General features: G+C 36.6%; 1 protein-coding gene and 1 long non-coding RNA gene across 6 annotated transcripts in view; one reads left to right on the top strand and one right to left on the bottom strand.

Annotated features, from left to right (window-relative positions):
- LOC120776338 overlaps positions 1-12,599 on the bottom strand; it is a 65,264-nt gene extending 52,665 nt beyond the window's left edge. The window contains exon 1 of the long non-coding RNA XR_005705424.1: positions 12,549-12,599. This is a non-coding gene — a long non-coding RNA (uncharacterized LOC120776338). The remainder of the gene's footprint in view (positions 1-12,548) is intronic.
- LOC120776334 (protein rhomboid) overlaps positions 1-15,037 on the top strand; it is a 31,579-nt gene extending 16,542 nt beyond the window's left edge. For 4 of the 5 annotated variants that reach the window (XM_040106870.1, XM_040106871.1, XM_040106868.1 and 1 more), the window contains 4 exons: positions 12,562-12,792; positions 13,926-14,190; positions 14,342-14,488; positions 14,589-15,037. In XM_040106870.1, coding sequence (XP_039962804.1) covers positions 12,562-12,792; positions 13,926-14,190; positions 14,342-14,488; positions 14,589-14,893 — 948 coding nt within the window. In that variant the 3' untranslated portion in view covers positions 14,894-15,037. Of the gene's footprint in view, positions 1-11,155; positions 11,328-12,561; positions 12,793-13,925; positions 14,191-14,341; positions 14,489-14,588 lie in introns of those variants that run through there. The other variant, XM_040106872.1, reaches the window with a different exon arrangement.
- The last annotated feature ends 1,367 nt before the right edge of the window (positions 15,038-16,404 follow it).

Below are 16,404 nucleotides of genomic sequence, written 5' to 3'. Positions count from 1 at the left end.
TATCAAATTGCGGAAAGAAGAAAAGACTGTTGTTAACTCGGCTTTGACTGCGTAAGCGGTCTCCACGCCATTAAAGAAGAAGAAGACTTGAAATCACGAGCAGCTGAGGTCTGTGGTTCGCCAAATACTTTTGTAACTTTAAGAACCTCGAAAAATTTCCTTTTTGAAAATCAGATTAGATTCAATGACATATAGCGGTTTTGTCTGTGTGAGGTAGATTCAAAATACGGAATGAAAATGTGTGTTTGTTGTGTGAATGTAAAATTCAAATATTACTTCCACGTCAGGTGGAATTTTACCGAGCTTAAGTGCTTCACTTAAATATGCGCGGGTGTAGCACACGTGGAGCAACGCAATATGAACTCCATCAACACGGCACACCACAAGCGTTAAGCCAACAGCAACTCCGACCGTGGGTTAAACAGTAATGACATTATGAAAATAAATATGACACTATGTGCTTGAACATACGTAATTACGTATGCTAGTATGCAGCGCGGAAAGCATTTCCACTAATTTGTCTACACACACAGCGCATGAGCTTAAAATATGGTGCTCTGGTTCCGGCTGAGGGAAGCCGCGCGCTGCAGCGCCTAAATACCGCCGACTCCACATTATGTTGACTCGGAGATAATAATATTTTGGTAGCACCGGCGGGTGCGCCGACCTCATTAGAGGCGATATGTGACAGTGCCGCGAAGGCAACTGCCACATGTGTCTAAACCGAGCGTAATTAGTTACAACATAACGGCTAAAAACCTCAACTCACTACCCAAATTACTACCGCTTTTTTTGATTGAAATTCATTCGTCGGCCGCAAGCCGAATTTGGCTTATGCACCCATCACATGCGTGCTATGTATGTATTTACGTGTATGTATGTGGGGTTGCCACTGCTGTCAATAAATAGATGCGCTCGTGTTGCACGTTCAGTTGACATGTACGGATATAAATGCGGCTCATGGCCAAAGGGTCGCGGGCAACTCATTAAAAAGGAAACTTAATCGGTGCACTGCCCGCAACGCTGCCGGCAAATCATTGATGAGTTTGCATAGGTGACATGCATTGTCGTGCTTTGCCAGGTGCGTTGTGGCACGGCCGTGCGTGCCTCTGTGTTTGTTTGCGTGTTGCGCCCGCCATAGTACGTGCCACCCGTTTGTGTGTCAACACTTACGGGCGCACACATGCACACATCTTCAATATCGGCAGGTGCATTGGTGCCTGTGTTTGCTGTTGTTGGCGCTTGTACGAGCATGTCAGCGCTTGACAGTAACTGCTTCAATATTTGATTTAGAACGAGCGAAATGGATAATTGAAAAGCCTTCGCCGCATCATTTTAGCAGCGCTTCGCCGTGCGTGAGGCCTTTGAATGCGGCAATGCCAAGGTGCTGCTCGAAAAATATCAAATTACCGCGTCGAAGTAAGAAATCTGTTGATCAGCATATATTTGTGTGTAAGCCGGCGCGGTGTACTCCAAATAAAATCAACAACTTTGTGTGGAATAAAGGAAAAACTGAAAACACTGAGGCGCCAACAAACAAAAGCTGCAAACGCGGAATTAACACACACACACACAACTTTTGTGGCGCAAGGAACAGCAGCGGCCAAAGGAGATATTGATTGCAGTCTCCTTTACACATGTGCACATGTATGTATGTATATGCGCATATGCCGCGCGGATGCAAAAAAAAATACTAAAGGACCCGTTCTGCTCGTGTCATTCCGTTTCCGGTGGCAGTGGAAGGCTGCCGTGTGCCGAAAAAAGTAGTTGAGTCAAGCAGCTGCAAAGTGCTACAAACTCGCTTAACCGGGAGTTACTACCTTATAGGTATACATATGAACGTCACAGAAATATACAAATTATGCCTTATCAAATGTATATACAGGGTGCCGTCGGTATGTCAATTTTCATAAAGAATGCTTGCTCAGTTTTTGCGGCTAATTCGAGAATGGATATCGCTAACATCGAGAGTCGATATCGGATCATTCGCGTTGTTGTTGTTGTGGCAACAGTAAACTTTCCTGAAGTAATTTCGAGGCATGGTACCGAGTTCACAGTTGTTGGCCGGATAAAAATCTGGGTTCGTTCCGGTTATTTAGATCTGACTGACGTGGGAACAGTCGCGTCGTTAGCTCCGTTTCTCTAAATTGCATAAACAAGAGAGGAGATGAGTCTACTAGTGAACGATTGTTGAATTATTGACAATTTCTTTATTCGTGGAAGCAACAGGGTGACTTTCTGTCGCCGCGACTGTACTTTGGAGTCAATCAGTTGTATCCGAGCATCTGGAGAGTCAGGACAAACATTTTCGCGCGACGTGTTTCTGTGAGTGGTGCAGGCCGAAAATGCAGCGACCGTTAGAGCAGAGGTACGCGATGAAATTCTGTGTGAAACTCGGTGCCAAGAAAATTTGAACATGTGTAAAAGTGACACCCAATTTTTGAATAACGTAATCACAGGTGACGAGTCATGGATCTTAGAGTATGATCCCGAGACAAAGAGGCAATCTTCCGAGTGGCACACGCATGTGTCTCCTCGCCCAAAAAAGGGTAGAATGAGCAAATCCAAAGTGAAAACAATTGTTTTTTTTGACATCAAAGGCATGGTTCACCATGAATTTGTTCCGCCTGGACTAACCGGCAACGTCAAGTTTTACGTGGAAGTTCTCAAACTACTCAAACGAAGGGTCAATCGGGTCCAACAAGACAACGCAGCCGATTGGAAGTTACACCAGGACAGAGGGGATCTAAGTAGCATGCACCTCGGCTCAAGGCTTTTCCTGTACATTATCTCCAACTGACCGTCCTAATGTTTGAGCAGGCAACATCCCATAACGCAATTCTTCAGTTTGTTCATAGAAAGACACTGCGAAAGTTTTCGGGAAGTTTGTTGATTGCGTTGAATATCGCATAAAAGCTAATTATAATAGTTGTCTCTTCTTACTCACTGCGATTTGTAGTTAGCACAGACATGAACCACAAAACTCTAAATCTGGGCATTAGTTTCTGATTTTTTCAATTTCATGGTGAGCCTGGTTTGGTTTGGTTTGTAACATTAAGTTTATAGTTTCCTAACACATGATTATTACCTTTTCTGTTGCACCCTATATATAAAAGTATAATACATACATATAGACAATATGTTCCTAAGCGTTCCTTTTTTTCTTATATTCAAACATGGGCATATGCAAATAATTTCTCTTTGCGAAATACTTTTACGTGACGTTAAATAAATACAAACACAAAGCGATTAAGGAACATACTTACACACAATAATACATATGTACATATTTACACATGTCGGAGAAACAATAAGCATGCAAACCGCCTTCATTGATCCTTAAGCATTCCCATTTGCATTGTTTCGCCCCCTAATTGATATTCCTTGCTCCTGCCATTGCAATCAAAATCAGCGCGAATTCTTCTTTGTCTTGAGCAAATTTGATTTAAGAATCCGTAATTTCAAATTTAACAATTCTGCCGTTGGAGTGTGTGCACATTGTACGCCAGTAGCGCTGTGCGGTGCCACAACGAATCAAAATCAAGGAGGAGGACCTTTTTACTGTTTTTGTTGGTTCTTCTACTTTGCCGTCTTTATGGTACCATTATCGCGCGCTAAGCTGAGCTCGGCGTCTTTGCATAGCGGCAAGCTGTGCTGTCAATCCAATGTGCCAAAGTGCATAGACACAACCACATTTATGCAAACACTACATGCGCACACACACACACAGGCGCTTGCACACGAGTCAACAGGAAGTCATGTAAAGGTGCAAACGAGCTTCCGCTTCAACTCTGCGCTCGCTGTTGGCGCTGTCATTGGCATATATTCCCGATATACTACACGTACAAAAAAATGTATATAAATGCAAAATTCTTCTTATTTTAATGTCAAATTAAATGTTTTTGATGGCATTGGCGGCGCGGAATGTTTTATTTTTGCCGCGTTCTCTGTAAGCTTGTAGCTATCCTTGTAAACACAGAATGTATGTAGTTATAAATTATATGGGTTGAGGCATTTAAAGTCAGTTAAGTGATAAAATGATATTTTCAAGGAAACTAAATTTTCGAGAAAATTTAAATGTAGGAACTTCTGATTCTTCTAAATGCTGCTTTTCAGAGAAAAGGAATAAGAGCATATTGACAAATGTATAGCTAATAACACTCGAGGTAATTTAAGAGCGTTTCTAAAGAGGCAGATAATACGATCACAATATCGGCCTAATATACTATACTAAACATCTATGGCACTTATTTTATTAAGTTATTTTTCTTATGCCACTAGATCCTATTTTTTTATTTCGAATTCATCAAGCGAGCGCTTTGGAACATATCCCTCACAGCCTTTTCTTTGCTAGGAAGAGTACTTTAGTATCAAATTTTTAAGAATTATGTTGACTTACACCAGTTTCTTACAACATCAGTATGTCAGCGAATGACCACAATTCACGACCCTTCAACTCTCTCGTGTGAGATCGGTCTAAAAGTACGCATTTTCATAACTTTTCCTCGGGATGTTACTTGGAAAAATGGTTTATTTAGACTTTTTCTAGCGAAAGGGAAAACTTTGGTTTGTCTATTTATATCATGGCTTTTTGTCAACTGTTTCAAAGTTTCGAAATCTGAGAATGTATTTTGCAGAAATGTTTGTTTAATTTTCTAGAATAATGTTAATGGATTTCACCAAAAAGGGGGCGCCCATCGTCCAATTTTCTCACCACGTTATATAAAGCTAGGGATAATGCAAGCATATTGCAGAAACTCTGCTTTTTATTTAAAATTTCTGACTTCTGAAATTATGATTTTAAATCTCAAGGTTAACACTTAGAACCTCAGAACCATGATGATATAGGCATCAGACTATCGTTTGAAGGCATTGAAAAGAAACTATCGATCCATCCATGGAGTATGGGAAAAAAATATCATACATTCGTGCCTGTAGTGTCGAGAATATCGCTGCCGTACTTAAGATCGACACATTACTGTAAATGGGAACCGCTACCGCTCAATGATATCCGAATATTTTTAGCCCGAATTGGATGACATGGACTTGGACAATATGTGGTTCCAACAGGACGGCGTCACAGGTCACACAGCGAAAGTCAGAATCGATTTATTGAAAACCAAGTTTGGCGAACGTGTTATCTCACGAAATGGTCCAGTCAATTGGCCGCCTCGGTCGTGCGATTTGACACCGTCTAGGTAGCAATTCTTTCCGAATATCAGGATGTCATGAAACATATTATTACTGTCGATTAGTCTTGGATCTATGCTTATGACCCGGAGACAAACGATAAATCGGCCGAGTATCGGGGCAAAGGTGAGTTGAAGCCGAAAGAACCACGTCAAAGTAGTTCAAAAATCAAGGTTATGTTGGCAGGTTTCTCGATTATCGAGGTGTGCTACACTTCAAATTCCTTCCCGCCCGCCAAACTGTCAACAAGGAATACGTTTTGCATGTTATGCGTCATTTGCGCGAAGCTATCCGTAAAAAGAGGCCGGGATTAAGGGCCGACAACTCTCGGGTTTTGCACCACGATAATGCACCGTCACATACAGCATTGATTCTTCGTGAGTTTTCGTCAAATTTTCAATCAATATCGTGCCGCAACCACCGTATTCTGGTTATTCAGCAAACTCAAACGACCGCTCCGGGGAAACTGTTTTGAGCCAATTGAAGACATTAAACGTGAATCGCTAAACATGAAGAGCATTGAAGGCTATTCCGAAATCGACTTCAACAACTGTTTTGAGAATTGAAAGAAACGTTGGCACAAGTATATTGGGGCCATGAAGGATTACTTTGAGGATAACAACATAGGTTTTGAAGAATAAATTAAGAATTTAAAAATTATAAGCAAAGTCTTATTATTTTCTGCCCATAGTATATATGTAAGTACAAGAGTATGTATGGCGCTGGCATTTTACCTTGGAAATAGTGTTTTAGATTGTAGGCGCTCGCTGCTGACGTCAGTGAGTTGTTGGAAACGTGGACGTCGCCTGGTCAATGGTCAATTTCGTGGCCATTTATTTTGATTGTGGCGCATTCGTAGCGACAACCAGCGCTGATGGTGTCCACTTCCATTGCATTAAGGACACGCTGAGAGCACGCACACAATTCTTAAATACGAGTATCCAGCTATGAAACTCCATGAACGTGTGCAACGAAGCCTGAACTCGCAAAGAGCATTGCGACCATTTTACGTACGGCTCTGATATCAGCAGTTTGGTAGTAGTCGTTCATCTCTGTGTCCGCCGACTTTTATTCGTTCCTCGCCAACTTATTTCAAAGTTGCATTGATAACGTTTGCACTTTCAATATCTTGGCACATGCTCGGCATTTTCGCTAACAAATGCAGAAAGCAGAGAATGCAGCTTAATGCCGGGTCGCATGGTCAAGTGTGCGCTTGAAGTACTGACAGAGCTTTTGTTTAAATTAAGCTGACGAGTTCGGTTGCCTTGATTATTATAAAGTTGAAGGAAAGTGAAAGATCTGTATGCCTCTCGGAGAAAGCTGAATAATTATGGGGTCGTACAGTAACGATTATGACCGTATGGGGGTCGTAAGTTAAAAAAGCTAAATTATTATTATTGTTCTGCATAAATACAGGAAATTGTGTGAGAAATAAAATTAAATCTAGGATTAATTTCGAAGCTTGACATATGGGTTCCTCATATTCTTACAGAACGAAATTTGCTTAGTCGAACTTGTAATCAAACGACAAAGAAGCCTTCTATAAGCGCATAGGTACTGGCGACGAAAAGTGGGTTGTTTACAAGAATGTATTATGGTTTAAATAGGGCGAACCAGCTCAAATCATTTCAAAAGCCAATAGTCACCAAAAAGAGGTAGATAATGTTGTCAGTTTGGTGGGATTTCAACGGGATCGTTTATTATTGTCCGACACTAACATGAGTAATTCTGAAATTTATTGTGATCAGCTGAAGAAATTGAAGAATGTACTCAAACAGAAGAGACCAGAAATGATCAATAGAAAAGGTGTAGTGTTCCAACAGGATAATGCGAGATCTCATACAAGTTTGATGACGCGCCACAAACCTTTGCAGTTTGAAAGGGCACTATATTCTCCAGACCTGGCACCTTCGTACTATTACTTATTCCGATCTCTTTTTTGGTTGGGAGACCTTCAGCTGAAAGCAGGACGTCAAAAACCACTTGGACCAGTTTTTCGCCTGCAAGAATCAAAAATTTCAAGAATTTAATATCTTGTTTGAATAATGGCAAAAGTTATTGGCTCAAAATGAAAATATCACATTTCATTAAATGATTTACACAATAAAAAATTTTGTTTAAATTGCACTAAAAAACGAAATTACTTAGTGATCGACCCAATATATGAATTTGGAATTGGAAAAGAAACCTCATTGTTGATAAACACATACATACATAGGTATTTTTTACATATTCTATCAACCCTAAATTCCAATTCAAATGTAGACTGCATTTTTACCTACAATTATTCAACAAATACAACCATGAATACACTCAAGGAACGGTAAACCCATATTTCGAACTTTTCTTCTGTACAAAATACTTTTCTAATTGTCAAAAACTTTTGACTATTTAACTTCCAACAAATTCATAATGGAATTGTAAAATACTTTGAATTTGACTCAATGCTAGTTTACCACAGAGCAAGTGTTTCACATATATACATATGTACATACATACAAACATATGTATGTACAGAAATGACTTTGTTTCCTAGGGGAGGTAAAACGTGGTAGGTACTTTAGTACGTTCATATATGTTTCTGGAAGTATTAACTTACTAAAATTCTCAGCCTTTGTGGTTACACTACTACTACACATACAAACACACATTCACACACATATACATATGTATATGCGCATTGACTATGAATAATAGTAAAGTTTAAAAGGCAATTTGTCGATTGCTGAAGCGGTTCCTTAGATGTTGAATAGCTAAATAGGACAAAAAACCAACAAAAACAAAACAAAGCAAATCAATCATTTTGAAAGTGGCATTCACACACACATTCACAGATCCGCGCACATGTTCCGAAACCGATGTGGGTAAAACATAACGTCTATTATTGTGTTTTTCTGTGCAATTTGAGGGAAATTTTGGCAGCACTATAATTACGTGCATACATACATACATACATATGTATGTATATATGTATAGTATATCGACGTGAATTGCGTTGAAAGGCCAAACCGGCGGAAATAAAGCGAATAAATGAGAAATACTTGATGATTTGGGCAATTAGAAGTTGTAAATAGTTGGATTACACACACATGCACACGCCTACATTGCTTGCATGTTTGTGTGTGTTCGCTAATTTGGGCTAAAGAAGCAATAAAACGCACAGTAGCATCGAAGGATTTGCCGCTGCGTTCACAATTTACGAAGGTTTTGTTTAATCGATGGGACTTTGACTTTAATTTAAGGTTGTAAGGTGGAGTGTATGTAGTTATGCACATCTCTATGTACTCTGTCATGTATGTATTTAGAAATGCTTAAAAATACATATGTATATATTCTGCAATACCAATAGATAAATATACCATCGGATCAAATTTGACTGATCGATATCGAATCGAACAGTTTTTTTTTCCTTTATTTTTTTTTAGTCTCGGGTGAAGTTTGAACTCTATAACACTACAGTCTATTGGTTACGACGAGGAATTGACAATTTTTACCATGAAAACAAATTAACAACCAGTTTGCTTGATATGAGGTGTTTCCAATATAATTCTTGATACGGAATCATTGCAAATTTTGCAGAAGTATTTTGGGAAATCTATTTTATCATGAACACAATATTTGAGTGGCTCAAAGCAACCAGTGAAAGTTCCGAAGTCATTAAACATTGTTGTCCATCTGTTAATGACGATAATATCGGATAAGTTAAAGAGGCAGTGCTTGAAAATCATCCTGTTGGCATCAGCGAGCTCTCAACATCTCTTACGGATTGACCCAACATAGTTTGGTTAATGTCGACAATAAAGAAGAAGAAGAACCGATAAAACCAAAATTCCATCAAAATCACTTCTGCTTACATCAGATGATAATACTGTTAAACGTTTTCTAGTTCGAGCGCTTTTGTAGAACTGTTTCTTGAGAAAGACTGTGACGAGACCGCTAAGCCTTTTATAAATTTTGTGATTTTGTTGACTTATTTGACAGCTCGAGCCCTGCCTCCTAAAGAAATGTAACATCACTTTATAAGCTATTATATCTATAAGCTTTTTTCATTACGACCAAATTGGGAATAAATTTCGATTTAGGGTTAAAGTTGAGAAAAGGAGTATTTTCGTTCGACTAAGTGAAGAACACAGAGTCAGACATTAACAATACAATATGAAAGACCAAAAGGCTTTCTGGTAAAGTGTCTAAGCTAAAGATTTTTGATAACGTTTTTGGCTACGAAGCTGGCTCTTTTACTTTATTAATAAGAAAATCGTTCACGAAACTATCACATGTGTTTGCTACACAACACAAAAACAATAATAACAAATGTACAAGTTCCATTTATCACCATTTACGGCTCATCTTAATTGGCAATGGACAAATGTCTACATGCTACATACAGACTATACTGACCAAGTTAGTGCGTGCTGACAACCGCCACGAAGTCAAGGCGGGTTTGCGTGTTCGCACAGTGTTAAAACGTAAACGCCGGAGGTCTCTCTTCGAGGACAGCCGAACAGGGGAAAACAAACAACAACTGCACAACAGTAGAATGAGAATATTGACATTATCACCCACAAGCAGGACGACTGGTCAGCAGTAGACGTAGGCCTCAATGGTGGCGGCGGCGGAGACAATTGAAGTGCTGGCCGCTCGGCCTTGCCATCGTCAATCTAGGGAAGATGCCAGCAAGTCGGTCATTTAGTTCTGGCTTCGCGCCTTTTAGTATGTATATCAACAGTTTTATGCGACTTCTTTCTTTCTCACATACATACATACATGTACGTACATGTGAGAGTGTGTGTGTTATTTATGCAATAATAAATTGTGCGTGTCACAAACAAATGATAAACACTTTTGTGTGCGAGCCGTCACGCTTTGTAAATCTCGGATAAAGCGAGTTACTGGCCATTGTCCTTTTTCCGGACAGTAGGTCACCATGATCTACTGATTTCTTGCGCCAATTAGTGTGAGTACACATTCATTCCTCTGTATATACGAGTATATGTAGATATGTATGAGGTTTGTGCGGAAAATTGGGCACATTCCTTCTTTATCGGCGAATTTTGTTAGTGTGCGGCCAACTTTAGATCTCCTATTTTACTCATTTACACTTGCAGTTGCATGAATGTGAATGTGTGTATGTGTCACAGCAGAATGTGTGACATTAAAGAGCATTTCTTAAAAACACCGAATCGAGCTAAGTGAAATGGACCATTATCCTGCTGCTGATATACAGTCTTATGTAGTACATACAACAAATGCAACAACAAAGGGCATTGCGCAAAGATTTTCTGGGTGTTCCATTGTTGACATCACACACTGCGGGTGCTGAACAATTTAATTCCTTGAATTGAGCGGTTTGAAAATCAATCGATAAGTGAAGTCGGAAGTTCAAAGTGAAACTATAACTAATTTTTTATTGAAAAGACACATACATACATATGTATGTATGTATATATTTAAAATTGATTGCATCCGTTATGTTGGCAATGTAGTGCAAAGTGTGTAGTAGACGAAGATGGCCGTCGACAATCATCAATAAACCTGAAAACTTTGTAGTTAATAAATTCTGTATTGTAGATGCACTTTCCTGATTAAATTCTTTATTTAGTGCTCATAATAAGTACCATTGGCTTTGCGAGAGATCGCAAGTTACTAAACTGCATCTCTTATCGAAGACTGGGGTTCCAAATATTGATTTATTAATATTTGTTAATTCTATATTTTCCATCTTTCTTCTTTACATACATTTATGTATAAAAATTTGTATGTATATATGTACATATATATTTGCACAACCATTAATTGAAAATAAAATAATATATCAGTTCTACCATTTGTTCTTAAATCTTAAACGAATAATCAGTTTTGCAAAACATTCAGTAAATGCAAATAATTAGCAACACTGTTCGCGAATTCGAACACACCCACGATGTTTCGCACACCTGTTCGCAGAATTCAAATGTGTAATGATTGGCAATTCCGGCAGTCATTGATAAACCAATTGGAGTAAATTTCTGTGTTTTTGTTGTGTTCTTTACTTGCAAATGCAGGTTTTCAGTTGCAAAGCGGTTAAATAAAGGAGAATCATCGATAAAAAAGGCTTATTCGCTTAGCTGGCTGTTTAAAATTATTGACGTAAATAATGTGTGAGTACATCATAAGCTACTTTGTTTTTGTTGTTTGGCTTTGTAGTGCAGTACTTTGTGTTTATCAATGGTTGAAGTGGCGCGCTCCGTTATTCTGCCGACGTATTTTGCGAAATTTGAATTTTAGACGCACAGCAGTGTTTTGCTCTTCGCTCTTAGTTGGGCGATGTTTGTTTTTTTACTCTCTCTTCCAAGCGTTGCCAGTGTGTGTGATTTAAATTTGTTTTTTTTTAAGGTTTGTTGTTGTAGCAGCAATAAACAGTCGAGTTGACAGTGCTTGGCCGGATAAAAATCCGATTACTTGAGCTTTGGGTTGATTTTAGAAAAGATCTAGAAACCTTACACTGATGTCGTTCCCCGAAAATTGATTTGGGAAATACTCTCGAAAATATGAGTGTATTTGAAATAATTTTTTAACTTAGTGTAAATAAAACGCAATTTTAGAAACGGTTAGAACGATTGGCTTGAAATTTTCACACGATCTTTTTAGGTACATATGTATGTATGTATATTTGTCAGGTATTGATCAAATAAATAGGTTTGTTGATATAAATTTAGGTTTTTTAAGCTACTCAGGAGTGTAAATTAAAAAAGAAAACGACGTTGTTTTGTTAAAACCGCCATTTTGACTTTGAATAGTCCTTCTGCCATTACCTCTATTTTTCTATAGAAGTAAACACTTTTTTGGTTTTTGAATTTGAAATAATTTTAAGCAGAAAAATCTCCCTTACCACCAGACACTTTTTTCGAAAGTCCGCCTGGAGATCGGCTTGGATCAAGGGCTTCCAAACAGAATACATATATATTATTTATTAGTTAAAAGAAGCTACTATATTAATAGAAATTTATGAATCTTTGTCCACATAAATTTCGTCCAGAGTACTGATGTAATGATACAATTATTAATTATATATTAATTATTAAAAAAGATTAACAAGGGCATCTATAAATTGTAGTAAATTAACGGTTATGGGTGGGCCAAATATTTTAAGAGGTGTATATAAAGTCACACTCATATTTCAAGCAGTTGAATATTTATTTGGTATACATACATATATGTAAATATGTAGGTACGTAATCAAACTTGGATTTCATGCAATAAATCGCGCTTTTAATTAAACTCAACTTCATTTTCCGTTTTGTGAACAACGGTTACAAACCTATACCTGCATATAGATATACATATATTTGTGCATTGTAAATAAAGCAAAATATACTTACGTGCTTATTTCAGATGAGTGGCAAGCGTTCTCGCAGCTTTAAATGTGCAGTTCATCATCGCGATCGAGAAGTTTGTTCCGAAAATGATTTCCATCTTGTTATAGAGGATCCGCCGTTCTTCAAGAAAATGGTACATGTCGTCGCCATGGAAATATTGCCCGAAGAGCGTGATCGGAAATACTACGCCGATCGCTACTCCTGCTGTCCCCCGCCTTTATTCATTGTATTGATGACAATCATAGAGGTAAATAAAATATTCCAATTGTACTATATATTTGTATTTATATTATACTATATATAATATAATATATATATTATATATATTATATATGTATATTATACATAATACTATAAACATATAATAATAAATAAATATATTTTATATTCGTATACTTTGTAAAAAGCTTAAATTCCTTCATGTATATTATATTTTGTACAAATATGCAGTTCAAGTACTTTTATTGTAATGTATTACAAACATATATTTATACATACATACATATTATGTGCATAAACGCCATGGGAGACTTGGTGATTGGAGAAATAAACTTGAACGTTTGTAGTAATTAAATTGTGTCAATGGGTTTGAGTAAAAATGTCAAATATTTAATGACTACACATTTCTAAAGCCGCTTGCAATTCTTTTGATGTAATTTTTTAATGTGTCCATTACTATTTTCAATATTTAAATATTCCAATACGCAAAATATTCTGTGGCATGCTCACAAATATTCACCAAATTAATATGTTTGTATGTTTGTGTGCATGTATGAAGGTAAACCTGAATGACCAGGTTCTTTATTGGGAAGTCATAAAATGTTCATAAGTAAATAATCAAATATTTTCATTAAATACAGTTATATGTAATCAAATACACACAAATGTTGACAATAATTTCGATACTAAAAACCGAAATTACTTAAAAATACCGTAAATATGCTTAATAGTCGGTTTCAAGACGCTTTTATTGCCTTAGATGGATAAGCTGCTATGAAAGCTCCGTAGTATGTTAATTAAGTCGTGCGTCGAAATAGCTACCGGCACACAGCACAGGCATTTAGTGTATTATTACTTTATATAGACTGTGTAACCCGCTTATAAATATGTAAGTATGTGTGTAGAATCTATTAAACAGGCAGTATTTAACGCTATTCCAGAAAAAGTTATAAGCAGAAAACAAAAAAAGCTAAAAGGATGTGCCGGCAATACATATTCAGAATTAAAAATGTGCGTACGTATGTATGTATTTTTGTAAAATTAACAACACTTCCCTCAATTGCAAGCCGACTGGAAAGTCCACTTATCGAAAACTGCACGAAATCTATAACTTTCCACATACTTTCTGTTAAATTACATACTTTCTTTTTTCTCTTGCAGCTCTGTTTTTTCGCCTATCACACACTCGTGTTTGGAGAAGCTGAACCTGCTGGTCCAGTTCCGATCGACTCGTACTTCATTTACCGTCCGGATAAGCGTCTTCAAGTGTGGCGCTTTGTATTCTATATGGTAGTACACGCTGGTTGGTTTCATCTCGGCTTCAATTTATGTGTGCAACTGCTTTTCGGTTTGCCATTAGAGATGGTACATGGCTCTGGACGAATTGCTTGCATATACTTTTCTGGTGTGCTCGCTGGATCACTAGGTAATATTGAATTATAATAGCCATCAAAAATTCTATGAAAACTTTTTATATTCAAGTTTTTTGTCTTTTCATGTAACTCTTATACATATGTACATATGTATATAAAATGTGTCAATGATTTTATATTTCTCTGTTTCTACGCCATTCGCAGGCACTAGTATTTTTGATCCCGAAGTGTGCTTGGTGGGCGCCAGTGGTGGTGTTTACGCACTGTTAGCTGCTCATTTGGCCAATGTCATGCTGAATTTTCATCAGATGCGCTACGGCATTCTACGACTTATTAATATCCTGGTATTCGGTAAGTATCGAGTACTGAGTACGGAGTTTGTATGCTTTAAAATATCTTCCTACAACTTTAGACTATAATATTTATTTTATATCATTTAATAAAATTGTAGCATCCTGTGACTTTGGCTTTGCAATTTACGCCCGATATGCTGAAGAATATCCACATAGTCCCTCTGTGTCGTATGTTGCGCATTTGACTGGTGCCTTAGCAGGTCTTACGATCGGCCTGATTGTACTCAAAAATTTCGAGCAAAAGCTGCACGAACAGCTTCTGTGGTGGATCGCCCTTGGAATTTACACTGCCTACATCATATTTGCAATAGTCTTTAATGTGTTGAATAGTACAGCGGCGTTAAGTCTAGATGTGGAACCCATTCATGCAACTGAAACGTTTTTCAATGATTTCCATGTGTAATATAGTTTGTGTTTATTATTGCGCTCTGGACACTCTTTTCTATGGGAGAGAAGTACATGAGTGAACTGATTTTCGAAATATGTTCACAACATAAGTTTGTATGTATAAATGTAATGCTTTGAGCTTTATGTTAAACGCTTGCAATGAGCTTGAGTTTTTTTTGTTATTTTTGCTTTTTTCTTGTTAAGTGAATGAATGAATTTGAAATTAGTGCTTTTTTTTGATAAAAAGTTCAACATTATGTTTTTGTTTATTTTATTGTAATTTTATGTTTCTGTTTATTTTTTATTAAGTTTCGGTTTCATTTGTTATTTAATTGCTAATATTAAACGTCAGCGAACAGTATAAAACAATTAAGAGGTTTGAGTTGCCTTCAAAATGTCAAATACGGCTTAATTTAGTGTATTAATGAGGGATTTCATTAGATCGTGCAATAATTTAAGTATACATTTATAGATTTTTGTCTAAGGGAAAACGCAATCGAGTCATTCTCTCTGAATAAGAAATTGTAATAATGAAATTTGAAAAGTTTCTAAATTGCCAGTACAAAATAGTTACTTCTATTGAATATTAATGAAATGTATGTATGTAAAGCGATTCATATGATTATATGTGCATATGTTTTTCTGAACATAAGAATAATATTTATTTGCTAATATTAAAAATATTTTTAAGTCGGATGAGGTGTAAGCAATTGCCATTATATATTATATAAGTACATACATAAGTATGTTTTGGAAAATTGTTGTCAATTCTGAAATCTTATCTTTTTTTCTTATTTTTTTTCTATTTTCTTACTTTATTTCTTTTTTTTCTTAATAACCGAATGTCGGAAATAAATTAGTGCACAATTTGTATAACTGATTCTAAATTTGTATTTAATTACCGCTTCATGTTTGAAAGGAAACATGATATACATACATATATCGTATAATAAGCTGAAATGTATCATTTCAATGGAATACAATATTGACTATTACTGCTGCAGACTGTTTCGGTTTTATTCCCTTGTAGTAATAGGTATAATAGGCTTAGGCGAAGTTATAAATAAGTCTAATTCATCCAAATTTTGTATTTTATATCGAACGATGAAATACTCCAATTGCTACTCAAGGCTGCCTTTGCTTTAATTTTCATTGAACTACATTTTTTACAGCTATCAAAGCACATTGGTACTTAGAGATATGTAAAAAGTACATTTAAGATGTACATATGTATGTAAATAGTAAATACATATATGATACTTATATGTATATAAAATGTCCCAATATGGACAGACACAACACTGCCACTTAAAGAGCTCTATGTCTCGCAAATATATCAAATAAATACAATTATTTACTTAAGGAAAGCACTGCGAGCTATTTTTAATTATATCTACACTTTGTACAATAAAAATTACAACTAATTACAATATTTAAATAAATATTTTTTTTTTTTACATATTCAGCAAATCTACAAAAATTTGTTTTATTGCATTTACTGCGATTATTTGAAAATGTTGGTGCAAG

Source organism: Bactrocera tryoni, chromosome 5 (genome assembly GCF_016617805.1).
Source record: "Bactrocera tryoni isolate S06 chromosome 5, CSIRO_BtryS06_freeze2, whole genome shotgun sequence".
NCBI classification, from domain to species: domain Eukaryota; kingdom Metazoa; phylum Arthropoda; class Insecta; order Diptera; family Tephritidae; genus Bactrocera; species Bactrocera tryoni.
The sequence above is the reverse complement of the archived record's forward strand: the minus strand, read 5'-3'. Positions and strand labels throughout refer to the sequence as shown.